The sequence below is a fragment of the Mastomys coucha genome, unplaced genomic scaffold, assembly GCF_008632895.1.
Source record: "Mastomys coucha isolate ucsf_1 unplaced genomic scaffold, UCSF_Mcou_1 pScaffold23, whole genome shotgun sequence".
Lineage (NCBI taxonomy): Eukaryota > Metazoa > Chordata > Mammalia > Rodentia > Muridae > Mastomys > Mastomys coucha.
In genome coordinates, this window is record NW_022196906.1 from 97,136,650 (window position 1) to 97,154,587 (window position 17,938).

At 50.5% G+C, this 17,938-nt stretch overlaps 1 protein-coding gene across 12 annotated transcripts in view; it reads right to left on the bottom strand.

Moving 5' to 3' along the window:
- Tmem108 (transmembrane protein 108) overlaps positions 1-17,938 on the bottom strand; it is a 290,470-nt gene that overhangs the window by 6,605 nt on the left and 265,927 nt on the right. For 9 of the 12 annotated variants that reach the window (XM_031344794.1, XM_031344793.1, XM_031344799.1 and 6 more), the window contains 2 exons: positions 8,860-10,263; positions 2,937-3,059 (listed from right to left, as the gene is read on the bottom strand). In XM_031344794.1, coding sequence (XP_031200654.1) covers positions 2,937-3,059; positions 8,860-10,263 — 1,527 coding nt within the window. Of the gene's footprint in view, positions 1-2,936; positions 3,060-8,859; positions 10,264-14,274; positions 14,405-17,938 lie in introns of those variants that run through there. The other 3 variants (XM_031344791.1, XM_031344801.1, XM_031344802.1) reach the window with 3 other exon arrangements.

The following is a 17,938-nucleotide window of genomic DNA, read 5'->3' on the forward strand; positions in this document are numbered from 1 at the left end:
GAGGGGAGTGTGGGGGAGGTAGGAGGGGGTTTGAGGGGGAGGTAGGAGGGGAGTGGAGAGGGAAGGTATGTGGGGGCATGTAGAAGGGGAGTGGGGAGGGAGTTAGGAGAGGAGTTGGGGGGGGAGGAAGGAAGGAGGGGAGGAAGGGAGGAGGTAGGAGGGGAAGCCAGGCACTGTTGAGAGGTATACCCCAGGGGCTTGTGGGAAGGGAGGCTGCATGTGACTTGGTGGCATTTGTGGTTGCTGCTGTGCTGTGCTTTTAGGATGCACCAAACAAGGGTCTTGCTCACCTGGTGGGGGCATTCCCCAGAGCCTGGAAGTAAAGACCAGCATGTGTGTTCAGAGCCTCAGACCGTGGAGAGATCTCCACCGAAGCAGGAGGTGTGACAGACACAGATGCATTAGACACAACCTTGAGGCTTGGTTAAAAAGATGTGACTAGCCAGTCGCATAGGACTTGCATTTCAGGGACGTTATCCGTATAGACAGTTATAAAATTCCTTTTGACCTCATGGGGTCAGTGTTACAGTTCGTAATTTTCAGAAAGAGAAGTAGCCATTTTTATCAATAGGCTTAGGAGCAAACCTGGTTGCGTCTGGAAACTATGGACTCCATAGTTTCTGCCCAAGAGCAACATAAGGGCTCACCTTGTTGAAGCGACAGCAGCCGAGCTCTTCTGCATCTGCCCCACCCCCACCCACTGTGTGACACGTGACCCCGTCTCTCCAGTGTCTGAGACTCAAGAGTCCTGGAGGAGTAAGTGAACCTGGGTTCTGTTGACCAATCAGGCCGAATGGTGGCTCCCAGGGAACTTTGGAGGCTGAAGAGGCAGGGTGCCTTGCCCAGACTCACACAGCAGAACGGCAGTACACATGGGGAGCAGCTAGTGTGTGTGTGGGGTGAGTGTCCCCAGCATGGAAACCTTCCACAGGGAAGAGGATGGGTGGGCTCTGTTGCTTAGTGCCTGAGGATGGGGACCCAGGCTGCTCTGTTCAGAGGCCAGCACCAGGGGGCAGCAGAGGGCCATCTCCCTTAGAAGTAGCCTGAGGGCTTGACCAATACAGAGTGGGTACTTAGTCAGGGAACAGGGCAGCTGTAGGAGCTGGCACACTTATAAGCTGAGATCTCAGAGCACAGGTTCCAGTTGTGGGGGCTCACTAGAACATTCCTTACCCCCCATCCCCAATCTCCACTGGCTTTGCTGGAATGATCTCCAAGCAAGGTCAGGAGGCAGCTTTTATTTGCAGTTTGCCTCATCTGCTTTGGGCAGATAGAAAGGCTTCCAGTTTGCTAATCATGCCTCTCAAAGTACCTTTTAAAAAGCCTTTGACACAGAGAGAGGACTACTGAATGGGCTAACGGGGATTCTGGAGACTGGCTGGCGTCAGATTGTTCAAATTTTGTGGCTCCATCTTTCCCTTCTTCTCACAGCCCTTCCTTCACTGGTGGAAGGAGGGAAGGGGCAGAAAGGGCTTCGAAGCACAGCATGGAAACAGCAGTTAGGGCCAACCTGTCCTTCTGCTTGGCGACACCATGGCCTGACAGACACAGCTGGCTGTCACAGACGCCCTCCCTCTCTCCTCCCCTCCCTGGCATCTTTATTCCTCAGGGCCAACAGACTCTGCCTCTGAAACCATCAAGGGGGAAATGGCCAGGGCAAGGGAAGCCAGGAGAACCAGGTCTCTGAAGACACAGACACACTTCGGAAGTGGGAAGGGGGATTTAAGCTCTGCTGCCATGGGAGTTGTCAGGGACAAGCGGCCGTGTTTCACCTGCTGGTCTGTGAGGGTTATCTGACAGCACATCACACACGTCACTGCCACACACTGCAAATGGGGTGTCGGGGAGAAGGCTGCCCTTAAAAGCCACATCTCCGAGGGAGGGGGACACCTGTGACTGGAACCACCGAGTAGTCACAGGCAAGCAAGCAAGATCAAAGAGAGACTGAGACAGTCTTAGAGACTGCCCAGTCATGTGGTGAGAAGGTTGTGGAAGTTGGCAGCAGAACCCAGACAGCAACACAACTATGGCCTGAGTATGCTGTTTAACCTCTTGGCTCTGTGCAGGCCAGATGAAATCCTGCACATAGCAGCATTCTACCCAGCTCCTGGTGGCTTTTCCCACCTGCTATTCTTAGTTTGAAAAGTAGGGAGTGGAAACCTGAGAGATGAACTTCCCCAGGCCATGCTACTGAGGTAAGTCTACTGCTGTGTCTGAGTCCATAATGCCCCTGACACGGAAGCCTGAGTCTGTGGAATGTACCATCCCATGTGTGGGAGGCTTGGTGGCTCGAATCTATTTCCCAGCGTTTCCCAGGTACCATCTCCTACAAGAGAGATGCAGAAAGAGACACTGGGCTCTGTGACTGCGACGGTCTCAAAGCTAATGCTCTAGTTGTGTTTAGAACTGTTAACGACAGTCTTCTGACCGTTCATCCAAGAGACAGAAGTACGGCTTGGACTCAAGGAGTCTGATATACTCTCAGGCATAGTTTACAGGCCTCTTCAACCCTCATGGCCACTCTGTGAGAAAGGCTCAAGTGCTCTTTCACGTACAGAAGTATCTGAAGGTCACTGAAGTTGATCAAGATAACCCAGCTAATAACACCACCATGACCACAGGTCCTGGTAATCTCCGAGTAGATGCTTATTGTCTCCTGCCACTCTGAACACTGGAGGGAACATGCAGTATGGCCTTAGAAGCCCTTTGTGAGCTGCACAGTAAGTACAAGGTGTGAGCCACTTATCCATTTAGCCATAGAAGCGACTGCTCTGTGTTTCCAAAGGCAGCAGCCACTAAGACTCTACGAGGGATGGGGGGGGGGTCCCCTCTGTCCGTAGTTCTAGAACAGCCCTGTGAGTTAAGCAAGTTCTCATGGCTTTCCCAGGAATGGATCCTCTGTGACTTATCAGATGAGTGACAGGAAGGAAGCTCACTGGTATGAAGTGTACTGTTCACACGACAGGGCTCGGTGGGTTCTGAGAAGCGATCAAAGCCCGGCAGGTTCCCCCAGAAGATCCAACCTTTCCAAACACCTGCTGCATTGCCAGTTGCTGGGCCTGTTGGAACATGCACTATGAATCCACCCGGGATGAGTGATAGCCACGCCTCCTTACTGCTGTCTCTTGAGCTCCTTCCCCACGGCAGACCCTGAGAGAAGACCCTAAATGCATTGTCCCTGATTTTCATGGGTCTTGGAGGTAAGCATTACAAGTGTGGAGAGGTCCTGTCCAAATCCTGCTGTCCACCATCCCTGATACCTGCACCATGACGGACTACGGCAGGGCCGGCAGAGCATGCGCAATCCTCCCTGTGCCATGCTTCCCTGATACCTGCACTATGACTTCGGCAGGGCTGGCAGAGCATGCGCAGTCCTCTCTGTGCCCAGGTCGTGCTTCCCTGATGCCTGCACTATGACTTCGGCAGGGCTGGCAGAGCATGCGCAGTCCTCTCTGTGCCCAGGTCGTGCTTCCCTGATGCCTGCATCATAACTGATTATGGCAGGGCTGGCAGAGCATGCGCAGTCCTTTGGGATCCCTCTACAGCTTTAGGCTCCCACTGACCCAGCAGAAACACTTGCAGATGTTGTTCCATGCTCTTTATTTCCCATCGGCGTCCAGAGGCCTGCGTTCCTGTGTAGGGCTTGCCTGGCTTACTCCTGCTCACTCCAGCTCTCCCTGGGTGCTTTATAGTATAGCTCCCTGGCATGCCTGATTCCATCTTGGCATCTGCCTCTTAAAGGACCTGAACTGACGCAGCAGATGTCTCTCTCATCCAAGAGAAGAGAAAGCATAGGGGTGCTGGTGAAGTCCAGGTTTGTGGGCAGGCGCATTTGAGTCCACAAGCCGGTTTCAGTGCTGCAGGGCACTCCATAAAGGATTCAAGTGACAGAAGACAGGGACTGGGGTGGGTTTCAGCTCTTGTGCCCTGGTAATAAGACCACAACTAAGGACGTTTAGCGTCTGGTTCCTCAACTAGCATGTGTGTGTGTGTGTGTGGGGGAGTTGGGTGTTTAGAAGTCTAGCCGGGGATATTATCTTGAAGCTAAGAGAGAGCTGTATTTTAGCTTGAGTGGCTTATGGCCAGAGTGACAATTTATGGACAATCCTGCCTTATCCTCAACACCTCCTTCCATTGGTCCGTAATTCCAAAGAGACCACTCACCTGGCTACACTTCCTTTTGCATCAATCTTTTCTGCTTCATAGTAAGAATCAGTCTAACCCAGGTTTTCTTATGTGGTAATTAAAATGCCATTTAAGTCCTGCACACACATCTATACAATGCATATAGAGGCACATGCTTATGCTTGTATTCATGGTTAACATTCCCTGGACACTGAACAGAGCTAAGAAGTATGGGTCCTAAAACATGTAATCCCTTGGAATATTGGATTAACGGTCCAGAGTCTGGAAAAATGCATCAAGGTCAGGGAGTGGCTCTCCTCGGCCCTGTCAGGCTGAACTTGCATTGGTGATGCAGCACACCTGACTCTGGCTCCATCTTCTCCCAGAGGATGCTGGGAGGAAACCCTTCACAGTGTGAGACAGGCTAGGGAGCTCACCAGAGCCTTCAATTGTCCTGTGAAAACCCAGAGCACCCACTGGTGAGTAATGACCAGTGGCAGGCCGGAGGCTTAAGAGGAGGCAGCTGGACCTGTGTGCATCCTGATGGTGGCAGCAGAGACCAGCGCAGCAGCCACATGGCTCTTGGCCACCATTCCTACCAATTTTAGTTCTCTTCTGAAGTGGCCTGGAGCCAATCGGTTTTAGTTCTCTTCTGAAGCAGCGTTGGCAGGGCTTGGGAGACAAAGCACTCCTCAGCCCTTGCCCTTCCAGCTACTGGGAGGGCTTGTGATGTGGAAGGCAGGCGAGCTGCTGACACTACATCGTTGTGCAGGCTTCGAGTTCACTAGACTCCTCCCCCCCCCCACATTAGAACCAGGGGAATCACCCTGTGATGAGCAAGCATGAGCTGAAGAAAGCATAGCTGGGGGCGAGCCCTTGCTGCTCTGCGCAACCTGGCTTCTCTCCTTGCCCCTTTGCCAGGGGTGATAAATCCTACACTTGCGCTTCGGTATCAGTCTGACTGCCTGGCAGAGGGTGGAGTCGGCTGTAAGGTCTGTAGAGGTGCTCTGGGGTACAGAGCCAGCAGGGAAGGTTGAAACATGAGCCTTCAGACCTGGAAGAGCAGCGCTGGTCTGGTCCTTAGGTGGAGCAGGGCTATGGACACAGCCCAAACAGCACCTAGGGTCCTGGGCCCAGACTGACTCTAAGTAGTCTCTGACTATGGCCAAGGATGGTCCATCGGGGCTATGTCTGCGACCAAGGACACAGAGCTGATGTAGAGGCAGGCAGGACCTGGGTAGAAACATAAAGGAAGTGGGCTCTGTTGTGCCCTTGGGCTATGAGAAGTCCAGTGTGGACACAATCAGATCTTTAGAGAGCTCCCCAGCACCTGAAGCCTCCTCTTATAGCTCCGACTTGACCTTGGATGTAGTTCTAGGCTGTGTCTGTCCCTCCTTGCCTTGGCTGACGTCAGTTTTCTAACTCAACAGTGTGGGTGATGACCAGAGGCTCCTGACACCTTGGTGCTGTGTGTGGTTAATGTGTTTATTTTCTTTAGCTAATGTGGTAGGGACAGAACGATAAGACAAACCTGGAATCCCAACTATAAACAAGGGTATCCAACATACTCCGGAGATTAGAGAGCAGCTACTTCTCCCATATGACTGCTAATTAATAATTTGCTTATTAGTACGTGCTAAGTTTTCTCAATCCCCTTCCTGTTTCAGAAGCAGGTGATCACAGTTTAAAAAGTACATGTTCCCATAACTGACAATAGGGCTTCTCTTGCTATGCACGGTGGACACCATGCAGGATGAGCTGCAGCGAGCAAGCAAGCTTCCTGGAGACAGTCCACCATGCACAGCTGAGATGGATGTACCCAGGAGAGGCACAGCCCCAAGGGGTTTGTCTCTGGATTGCTTCTTGCTGTTGCGGTTCCTTCTGAATCAAAGCATGGTGTGAGTGGCTGTGGGGAGACCCTCTCTGCCTATAGAATTTGGTGTCATTGCTTCTTGGGAGACAATCCACTCTACTGAGCAAGTTCCCCAGAGATCAATATGAAGATGAACTTTCATAAAATATTATTTAAATAGCGATTTCACAGAATTCCTGATTTGATTTATGGAAGTTAGGGTAGTTGATAGTTTATGGTGTTTTGGCAGAGAGAGATAATAAAGTTAGAATTAAGAACAGACTCCGCCTCCTCCCTTGTAGCGAGGGCTACCTAGGTTGGAGATGGAGCAGAGTGAGCTTTCATGGGTTACAAGCACACAATTGTACTTGGAAGAGAAAAATAGGCTTGGGACAAGCTAATGATCAAAGGAAACATTCATTCTAGGTTGGGTCTGAGTTCCAGGATCTTGTGGTCTAGGGATGTGGCCACAGGTTTCGGGGTGTATCATAAAAAGACAGGGTTATGAATAAAAGGTACATAATTCTGTTATGAGAATAAGAAAAGAGGAGAGATGACTAGCCAGTTTAGCTGAACAAGACTTCAAACACAGTAAGACGGATGATGATCTGTTTCTTGGCAAATACAAATTGTCATCAGCTAAACATAGGAAAAAACTCGCTATATAGGCTGGCTCGCTTAAACTTGGTTAATAAATGACGAAAGAGTTATTGCTTTGGGGTTTCGATGAACTTGTGGAGAGAAAGCTACATGGGGAATTTTTGATTAGGTATAAGTTTCAAAAGAAAAATACATAATAATCTGGTTGTAACTTCCTTTTGTGTAATGATTTTAATCTGTTCTTGAAGAATTAGGTTCTTGTGATTGTTTTTGGAGAATATGTAACTTGTGGCTATAAGTTAATACTTTTTTTATCTAGAGAATTTTTATCTTAGGTGGTATAAAAAGGCTAAGAAAAAAGTTGACTGGAGCTTTGCTCCATCCATCAAATGTGTGTGTGTGTGTGTGTGTGTGTGTGTGTGTGTGTGTGTGAAGTTGTTAGGGCTTGCTCCATCCACCAAGTGTGTGTGTGTGTGTGTGTGTGTGTATGTGTGTGTGTGTGTGTGTGTGAAGTTGCTAGGGCTTGCTCCATCCACCAAGTGTGTGTGTGTGTGTGTGTGTGTTCCCTCAGCGAAGAGTCTGCTGAATGACCAATAGCCAAATCTGTGCCCTGCCTCAGCTTACTCTGCAATATCAAAGCTGGCTTTTGATACATGGCCAACTTTACACATTCCCTGAACTGGGTCCTGGAGTGAGTGTGGCCTTCTAGCCTCCACACAAGTTTTGCTGTTGTTTTTCCCCAGCAAGCTGGGAGAAGAGGTATTTGTAAAGAGGAGATGGGTGGAAAGCTGGCTGTGTTGAGGGCCTAAGCCTTCTGTGCTAACCTGTGGCATAAGGGAAGGGTGTTGGCTTGGTTTCACAGCCTCCCTGTGGGAAGCCTTTGGGTTTCATTTAAGACCAAGATGAACCCATAGGGTGATTTGAAGTCTGTTTGTCAACAGAGCTGATGCTAGCACAGGCTCTGTTAGTGTGGCTAAAGTGTTCCTCCACTGACTCTCTTGGCACAGCTGGTCATGTGTAGAATGCTGTCCTTCCAGGGAACCAGGGATAAAGGTGACCAATCAGAGGCCACAGATGTAGCAGGCTTGGGCAATATAGGAGGAGATGCTGAGGGTCATGGATGAGGAGCATGGGCCAAGGATACTGCTCCCTGAGAGCCATCCCAGTGCCTCTGGGACTGTTCCGTGGACTTTTCAATGTGGTTTTGGAACACATTGCTCAGGACTACAGGATGCAAAGGACAAGAAGGCAAATTTGAGGTCCTCAAGAGAGTGGGGAAGAATGTGAAAGATCAGCAGAGAGCAGGCTGTGGGTGTGTGTGTGGGGGGGGGGGGCAAGCACAGGTGACATCTTTAATGGTAACCATTTGAGGTAGGGTGGGGCCAAGTCCAGCCAAGATCCTCTGAGAACAGAGTGTGACATGGGAAGACATAAAGGGAGTTTTAAGGTTCTCAGAGGCCATGGTGGGGTCTTGATGGGGACCTGAGGCAATCCTGACTCCTCTGTCTCAGAGGGACAGGCTGCTGCAAAGAGAGGCGCTGGTTGCCATGGAGTAGAGAACTGTAATAAACTCCACAGTGCACATGACAAGAAGGCAAATTTGAGGTGCACAGAGCTCCTATAACTATGGAGGTTAAAGCAGGCTGGATGGTAGAGGGATGGAGAAGACCTAAAGCCCACACGACTCCAAGGTCTTAATTTAGCCCTGTGCATTGACAGCTGTGCTTTGGCCAAAGCCAACTGGACTTTCTGACACACGGAAGCTCTATCCCTTCTTAGGTGAACGAGGAGAGACGTGGAAGGGAGAGGAAAGACAAGACGGAGAAGCAGGAGAGGATGGTGACAACTCTTCCAGATATAGCCCATAACGCTCCAAGGTCAGCCGCCACCCATTGGTGCCTTGGTGCCTAATCAACAAAATGCCAGGCAGGGAGTTCTTCAGCTGGGTGGCTCCTGAATCCTAGGCAAGCCGGGTCTCTTAGCTAGTTTGGTGTTTCTTTTTATAATGCATGTGGCTAGCTTAAAGCACCTGTAAAGTGTCACACACACCCCCATGCCCCCAAGCTCTGGGAATTATGGCTTTATGATCCATGGATATTTGAGCTAGATCCAAGGCCAGGACTGGGATGGTCTGTGATTCTTGCCTTGCTATCTTGTTTGCCAAGAATCTAGGGCTTTCTGCAGTTCACTCAGTGGGGTTGCCTAACTACAGGACAAGAGGGTTTGGAGGATGTTAAAGATGATGGAAGGAAGGAGAGGAGGGGATCGAGCAGGGTACTCACAGCAGGAAGAGATGGGCACACTGATGGCCAAGATGACCCAGGCAATATCCATCTTGCTCAAGCAGATGGTGGCTCTGTGCTGGGGCTTGTCCCCTTCAGCCACATGGGAGATGTTGGCTGCGGTTCCTGGCTTCCAGGTCCCAGCGGGGACCAGGCGGTTGAGGAAGTTGCCCGTGGCTGTGGACAGCACTGTGGAGAGAGGTCTGGGCCCCCTGTCAGTTGTGGGGGAGGCCTCAGCCTCTTCCTTGGCTGGAGAAACAGTGCTTTCTGAGACCCCAGAGGGCCAGGTTGGGGCCTGAGGGGTTGCAGATGGTCCCTGAGGGATGCCCGGGGAAGGGGCTGAGACACTGGCATCAAAGGCAGCCTGGGTGGGCCCTGTGGCAGCCGTGTAGACCCCAGAGCTGGCAGATGTGGGTCTGTCAGTGTTAGGGGTGACAGCAAGCCAAGAGTCACTGTGGCTGGCGCTGTCCTGCACGTCACCATGAGGGCTCTGAGAAGGCACTGGGGCAGGCTGTGTACTGGCAGGGGCACCTGAGGCTGCTGTGGCATCTGGCTCCCCTCCTGGGCTGGTAAATGTGGGGTCACTCCCCTGGTTAGCTCTGATAAGGCCTGGCTTGTTCTTTGCAGGTACCAGGGAAGTTGTGGGGGGCACCCATGAGGTGCTTCTGGGTGCTGTAGCTGGAGACACTGTCTGAGGCTGTGTCGAAGAGAAGTAGCCCCCAAGTGGGGTCCTGGGTGCGAGAGCAGAGGGGTCTGGCCCCGCAGACCCCGTAAAGTTACCCTTGTAGATTTGGAAGATCTTCCCCAGAGGACGCTTGGGTCCCAGATGTGCTGAGCTCTGATTTCGTCCCCTCTGGCTTTCCTTCCTTGCCAAGTGGCCACCGGGTACAGGCGGGAGAGTGCGAGATGAACCACCAGCCCCCTTCCTGGAAGAGCCTGGGGGTCTGGGGGGCCTACGAGTGGTGGCCCGTGGGGACATTGTGGGGCGGCTGGTGGTTCCTGCTGGCTTTGTTGGCAGGGTAGTGGTGGGGGCAGCATCCCCTGGGCTGCGGCTCTCTGAGTGGGAGGATGTGGTTGCCATGGCAGCTGGAGAGGAACTTGTGGGGAGAGGGCTTTCAGGATGGGGGATGGCAGCTGTCACCGTAACTGTGGACATGGTGTCTGTAGGAGGGTGCCCTGCTGGATGAGATATTGTAGTTTCCATAGTAGCTGCAGCCTGTGATGAGGGTCCATCAGGTGTAGGGTTCCGTGTCACCACAGAGGAGAGTCTAGTAGGGCTGTGAGGTGCTGTCACCATGGTGCCTGGGGGGCTGCCTGAGGGGAGGGTCTGCAGAGAATCCCTGGGAGATGGTTCCTGGACAACGAGTACCAGTGCTTTGGTCAGTGCCAAGGTCAGGAGAAAGCCTGGAGGGGGAGAGAGAGGAGAGAGGTGAGTAATAAGAGTGTTGCTCGCAGACAGATCATCCTTACCCAGGACTAGAGAAAGCTCCAGAGATGTAGGAAGGGTACCTGGAGCATTCCTTAGGTCGTGCTGGCACCCTGAGGCACAAGAATCACATGTGCACCTGGGGAAAGTCTATGAAGAGGCAGGAGGGTGCTAGGTATTAGGAAAGACGGCGGCGTCAGGTAGGTAACTCAGACCAGCCAATCCTATCCTTTCCCCAGTTACCCAGAATGCATCAGCCCTCTACCTCAGTTCATCACCTTGGGATGGATGGGGGAGCCTGGGACACTTGTCGATTCTACATCGCAGCTGGGGAGTTGTCAAGGCTAGCCCTGACCACAGGACCTGTGAGCCACTCAGAGCCAACTGAGGAAGGCTTGGGTGGGAGAGCTAAGAGTTCCTTTTCTTGAACAATAACAAAGTGTCAATGTTAGGCCCCTGCTCACTTAGACCCACTTTCCCCGTGCTTCCCTTCCTGGCACCCCAGAGGACAAACTGAGCTCCTGTGAGGTCCACAGATGACCTTAAGGTAAGGTAGATACCTTGGTGTCACAGAGGTGTGATGGGCAGAAGAGGGCACTGGTCCAGGCAGGGCAACCAGATCTAGCTTCCCTAACATTGACGTAGAGTTTGGGATAGAAAATGCTACATAAAGACCATTGGTTACTGGAGTTTTGTCATCGAGGGCTATCCCCGTGGTTCCTTGTGTAGTTGAACTTGGGGAAAGCCTCATGGGTGCTACTTGGTCTTTTTGAGTAGGAGGAACCCTTCTTGAATGATAAAAAGGGAGGGGGCTGCATAATCATGTGTGTAAATGTTTATTTACATATTTATTATGTAATAATATGTTTACTGAGAACATGCTGCAAAGGCATAAAAGTCTATTAATTTGAAAGCATTTTTAAAAAATATTTGTTTATTTTATGTGTATTAGTACACTGTAGCTGTACAGATGGCCGTGAGCCATCATGTGGCTGCTGGGAATTGAACTCAGGACCTCTGTTTGCTCCAGCCCCTGCTCGCTCCTGCCTAATACACTGTAGCTGTCTTCAGACACACCAGAAGAGGGCGTCAGATCTCATTATGGATGGTTGTGAGCCACCATGTGGTTGCTGGGATCCGAACTCAGGACCTTCGGAAGAGCAGTCAGTGCTCTTATCCGCTGAGCCATCTTGCCAGCCCCAGACTCACAACCTTACACCCTGAGGGTCAGCACCGCAGGGGTGGTCACTAGTGGTGGGAACCTTCAGTGTCTGAGGAGCATTCTGCTACAAGTTGGTCTCACAAGTGTTACGAGCTGAAGCAGGGAGAGCTGGTCTCTGCTGCTGATGGGTGGTGGGAAATCTTACAGGGTCTGATTCTGACTTGTCAGTGCCTCCATGTTTATATGCACTCCTTTGTTATTCTTGGACTTCCTTTCAACCCTAGTGAGACCCCAGAAAGTGGGTCTGACAACTCTCAGAGCCTTTCTGGACTTCACCATGCTCTAGCTAGCAGGGCAAGAGGCTGCACTGGGGTCATGGGTAGGATTCACACATGAATTCTGAGATGGGCAGCACCCCACTTATGACTCCTGGTGTCGGGTGGAGCTGGTGAGACTCTGGTTAGCTTCAAGGAAACAGGGAGGGAGGAACTCCAGAGTGCGTGGAGCAGTAGCCAGTGTGTAGTGAACCAGTGTGCAGTGAGCCAGTGTGCAGTGGTTTCTGGAATGACCCTTGGACCTAACATTCGAAGCTAAGCCCTTGCTGGGGAGGCTGAGGGACATTGATTTTTTAGCAGAGGCAACAGTGCCTACCATCTCCATGACCAGTGGCTGGCTCCCCTTAGCCAAGCAAGCCGGTTTTCTACACTTCCATTCACGAGTCAGCCCACACACTTGCAGTGGCATTCTGCTCATTCAAGTCGGTCCTGAATCACACTTGCTTTCTCCCTAGCAACCACTTGACAGGGAGGGAAATGAAAGCCCAGGGAGACAAGGCAACGTGTGTGCAGTCACACAGCCGCAGAAGCACGTGCCACCAGGGCTCTCTTTAAAGCATATGCTTTTCCTAGTTAACCGCTGCCAGAGATGCAGGGGAGGCAGAGGGGCTCTCCGCTGTACCCACAGCAGGAGCAACTTGCCACTTTATTCTGATCTCTATATGATGGCTGCTACTCCAGCCTCACAGTCCAATACCTTGCAGCTCAGCACAACAGGGTGGTCACAGGTGACAGGAACCGGCAATGTTTGAGGAATGTTCTGCTGCAAGTTGGTCTCATGAGTACTAAGAGCTGAACTATGCTCCACCCCCTGCCCTCCACCCATCCCATCCCATCCCATCCCAGAATCTCAGAATGCAACTGCTTTTGGATTGAGGAATTAAAAAAGATTCAAATGAACGGAGGCGAGCAGGATGAGCCTCAACCCAGTTTGACTGGTCCCTTTCTAGAAGAGAAGGGAGATCAGGGAGATACTGAGGACTCAGAGTGGTAAGAGGGAGGCTGGCAGTGAGGTGGAGAGAGAGGCCAACTGCTGGTACCACAAGAAGCCAACCTTGGTACTTTGATCTTAAGCGTGCAGCCTCCAGAAACTTCGAGGAAGTGTGTGTGGGTTTTTAAGCCCTTCAGAGAGTGCTATTTTGTTAAGGCATCCTAGTGTAAGCATTTTGTATTAGAACCCTCCTGGAAAGGGAGAGATGGAGATAAGGGCATGAGGGGAAGTGGTTTATACTGGGAGAGGATCTGAGAGTCAGCCAAGTGGGACTGAGATCGGAGAAACAGGGAAAGCTTGATCCGAGGCTAGCTGGGAAGCACCTCAGTCTTACTGGAGCCCCTCACATCATACACCTTAAGGAGACTCCCCCAGACTCCCTCCTAGCTGAGGGCTGCTTCTTAGGTGCTCATCCTACCCTGCATACCAACTGGGTACCACATGGCTGAGCTAGGGCGGTCTTCGGTGCAGGGGCTGGCAGGTGATAACTATGTCCATTTGGGAGCTGCTGTAGTAGCTGGAGTCCCCCAGAGGATTGCAGAGCTGGAGCACAGAATGTCTCTGGTGCTCAGAGCCCTAGAGCCAAGGACATTATATTGTTTTGGCTTCAGAGTCAAGAACAGTTTGGAGACAGAGACCAACTAACCCCAGGGACAGGCACACAGTGGGAAGGAGAGCCACCTGGGCTCCAGGACAATGCCAGCAGCCCTCTAGAACACAAGGTTTATGCTGCCTGGGGTTTAAAGTGTTTAGAGAAAGAAATCTCCCTGATTTCCCCACTAGAAGCCTGCAGGAACACAGACCATCCCAGCCGACCTCTAGGCTGGAGTTCCTGTGGCTTCTAGTTTGATGTGTCCTTGCAGTTCAGGACCTTTGGAAAATTCCACCAGGCACCCCTCCTCTCCTGGGAGAAAAAGGTCACAGAGCTTGTTGGACCCCCTCCCCTCCAGAAGGGAAAGGTCACAGAACTCGTAGGCACCCCTCCCCTCCTGGAAGAGAAAGGCTGATTACATTCCTCAGAAAGACCACAGGTGGGGTGGGGCACCAACCATCAGCCACCAGCAGATAAGGGAAGCCCAGAGCAAGCAGACACACTCCTCAGGGTGGACCAACTGTTGGCCATCCACAGACCTCATTCCCTAAGGACCAATCAGTTTAAAGTCACTCTGTTCTGCCAATCACATTGTGCCTAGTGGCTGTTGCTCTATTCTACCCCTGAAAACTGTATGAAAACTGGTTGAACTGGCCACCTGGGGCCGCCGCCTCTCCTTTGGGTGAAGGATGACCCCAGTGCACTAGCACAATAAACTCCTCTTGCTTTTGCATTGATCCCTGGCTCCCCGTTTGTTTACTGGGGTGGTCCCCAGTAGCTAAGGCCCAGATGTAGCCTGTTTGACAGCACTTGGCTAGTTGAGGTGTGTGGTGTAGCTGTTTGCTCTGAATTGAAATCTGCCCTCAGACTACTAAGACTCTGAGAGCTCATGAAACTTAGAAAACTCACGTGGCACTTCCTCCAGGTTATGTAAGAAACAAATGATTGGATGGGGAGAGGAGACTTTGTTAGAATTGTCCACAAGCTTTGGGGGCCTGAGAGGGCTGAGACAGGCTGACTCCATGACAGGCTTTAAACTGGCAGATCAGGAGACTAGGCCTAAATTTCTCTTTCCCAGAACGAGGCAAGTCCGGGCAAGTCAGTTACTGGAAAAACCACAGGCCATAGACAACCAATCAGAAGCTGCCTGGCTACCTGGCCTGAGGCAAGAACAGTGAGTCAGCAACAGTTTCCAGGCTTCCCCAGCAAAGGTTTCCAGACCACCCCTACCCACAATGGTTCTGGAATGTTCCCAGAGCCCTAGCCAATCCAAAAACCGCCCCCTCCCATATCCAAGAGCCAACCAATCAAGATAAAGGTCACCCACCCCTCCCAGAAAGTCTCCTAATCTGCTTTAAACTGGACCTGGGAGCTCACCTGGGTGTCTCCACCTTGGTAAATGGTATACCCTTGCATGCTGGACTTCTGCAGACTAAAACACTCTTTGCTTTTGCATGCTATTGGAGTCTGGGGTATCATTCTTTGGTGAATCAAGGACCCTTACAAGCCTAGGGATTCAGCTTTCTGGAACTGTCATTAAAGCCAAGGTAGGACTTCTGAATCACAGATGTTCCTGACCATATCCGGTCATCAGGCTAGGTTTGGGTAGAATCATTCTTTGGTCTGCTATTGTGCCCCAATGGGGGCGACTATTTCTTCATGTTTCCCCAGTAAAAGTCACACAACAAGGAGAGACGAGACGGCCTGGCTCACAGCCATTTTTCATTTGTATCATAAAATAGCTGCAGGGTTGAACTGTCTAACCTTTCAACCTAACTGTCACCTTCAATATGGAAATGAGACAAGGGCTTACACTCTTCTACTTCACACAAAAGGTTAGCAAATGAAGGCTGTGATGTGTACTGTCACAGGCGTGTGCAAGGCCTTCAACCAGGGGCTCCCCTAACGCATGCAAATTTTCATTCAAGGCCTTTTGTACTGGTCTACACACTCCCCTCCCCACAATCTGGGGTGACTGCCTCTTTGCATATCATTTGCATACGTTTGCATAATGGACTCAAGACTCTAATTCTAAATATGCAAGAGTCACTAAAACGAAAATCTAGCTTGACATGTTTAAAATGTAGAGCCAAAATTTAAAAATGTGTCAGAATAAGGATAAGTGGGACTGGGGGGGGGTGAGTGGGCGCCCACAGACTGATCGGTGCCCAGATGTCATAGGAAGGCCTCTTCCTCCTCCCTAAAATTTCCATGCTTGGGCCATCATCTCAAGGGGTGGAGAGGGCACCCTCCTTCCGAGTGTTTAGTTGACTGCCCACAGTGCAAGTCAGGCACTGGCATTTGCACCTGGCACAGGCAAGGACAGAAGTGGTGGAAAGCAAAGTGGCTAATAAGGTCCTGAGCATTTCCTGTGTAACACGCATTGCTGGAAGGACAAACCTTTGCAGGCACATGGATGGACAGGAGATGCTCTTCTTAGCTCCATACTGCAACTGACAGCCAGTAGACTCAGTGACAGCACAGCTTAGGAATGGTGAGCTGGGACTTGGCAAACCCTGGCTCTAAGGACTACATTTTCCTCCACTTTGATTTTTTTTTTTTTAAAGATTTATTTATTATTATAAATGAGTACACTGTAGCTGTCTTCAGACACCAGAAGAGGGCATCAGATTTCATTATGGGTGGTTGTGAGCCACCATGCGGTTGCTGGGATTTGAACTCAGGACCTTTGGAAGAGCAAGTTGGTGCTCTTACCCACTGAGCCATCTCACCAGCCCCTCCACTTTGATTTAACATACCTTTTTTTTGTTGTTGTTATCAGTGCTGGTGATGGAAGCCCGAGTCCTAGGCATGCTAGGCAAGCTTTCCCACTGAGCCATACTCCCCACCCTTCTCTGAGTGTTTCCCTCCACCCCTATGTTCTGCATGGTTAGAGGCTATGATTTACCATCTCTGGGAATTCATTTTCTAGGTTGAATTTTTCTCTCTTACCTAAAAAATGGTACATTTAAGCTTATATACACACATTTGTTATACTGATAATTCATACTAACAATTCCGTTTAATTTCCTCATTATTTTAAATGTCTTCTTAAGCAGATTCTCCTTCACATCCAGGGTCTTCTGCCTACTGCCTTTTTAATGCTCTCTTAGGCAGTCACAGGAGTTGGAGCTATGTCCCATCCCTGAGCATAGCTGTCTAACTGAGCCCAGTCAACTCGAAGATTCATGAACAGTGGCAGCAAAATACTTTGTTATAGTATTAGGCCTCTTTACAAGCATTTTTATGCTGGGCAGTGGTGGCACACGCCTTTCATCCCAGCACTTGGGAGGCAGAGGCAGGCAGATTTCTGAGTTCGAGGCCAGTCTGGTCTACAGAGTGAGTTCCAGGACAGCCAGAGCTATACAGAGAATCCTGTCTCAGAAAATAAACAAACAAAAACAAAAAAACAAGGATTTTTATTATTTCTTATTTCATTTGAGAAAGGATCTCATTATGGAGCCCATATTAGCCTTAAACTTGCGATTCTCCTAAGTGCTGGGTCTTATAAGTGTGTGCCATCATACCATTTTTGAAAAACTAGAACATAGTATAATGGTTTAAAGGGTCTGCCAATGGTCACCGGTCATTAACTTTACTTCCAAAGCCACAGTGTTGAGAAGCTGGCCCTAAGAGGAAGAATTTGGGACTCAAGGCTACAGGAATGTAATAATGTTATTTCTGAGGGAGTGGGCTCCTTTTAAAACATATGTTGTACCCTCTTTTCTCCTCTCCTATTGCTCTTCTCCCATAAGATGGTAAGAACCAGAGGATCCTCCTGGACAAGGTTGTGGGTCATTGCCCATGAATAAAATGTGCTGAACTTCCTAACCCTCAGGATGTTCTTCTAATTGGGAAAGGATGTCTGGATCATTGACGTTAATCCCTCCATCTGACAGATGAGAAGGCACCCCATTCCCCACCCCTGAGTAAAATGATTTTACAGTTAACCACAGCTACTCAGGGTTAGAGGGGGGAAGTGAATCAGGCCAACACACTTCATGGCTAATTCCACTGATGTTCCCAAGTCCCCAGGCTCTTTTTATACTCTGTTTGCTTTCAGAACTCTTATGTGCTCTGCCCTTTGAACTCCGACTCCTTTTTACTTTAAAGACCACATATAATAAATGCTAATTCTTTGGAGCATGGTTTTGCTTAGAATTAAATAGGCATCCCTGAGTTCAGAATATACTGCTCTGAAGCAACCCTGGTCTCTTGACCTTGGCTAAAGAGCTTGTAGCATAAATCTTTGCTGCTTTCCTCTCTGCAAGGCAGCCACAATCCACAAGCCCCTTCCCATCAAGTTGGGCATCCATTCACAGGGCAGAAGGACAGACGCTTGCTCTGCTCAGACCTCTGAGCTAACTGGGGCCGTCACCTGCTGGGTTCCAGAAATGTCCGGAGGTCACAGGTTCAACAGCCAGACTGAGGTCTATGACTCCGCTGGGAACTGCTTCCCAGAGCACAGTCTCTGGAACACAGGCAAGTGAGAAAACCACGTGCGTCGGGTCTGCGTGCCCGGACGCACCTGCGGCCTCTGGTCAATATGAATTTACCTTGTGCTGTAGCTCTT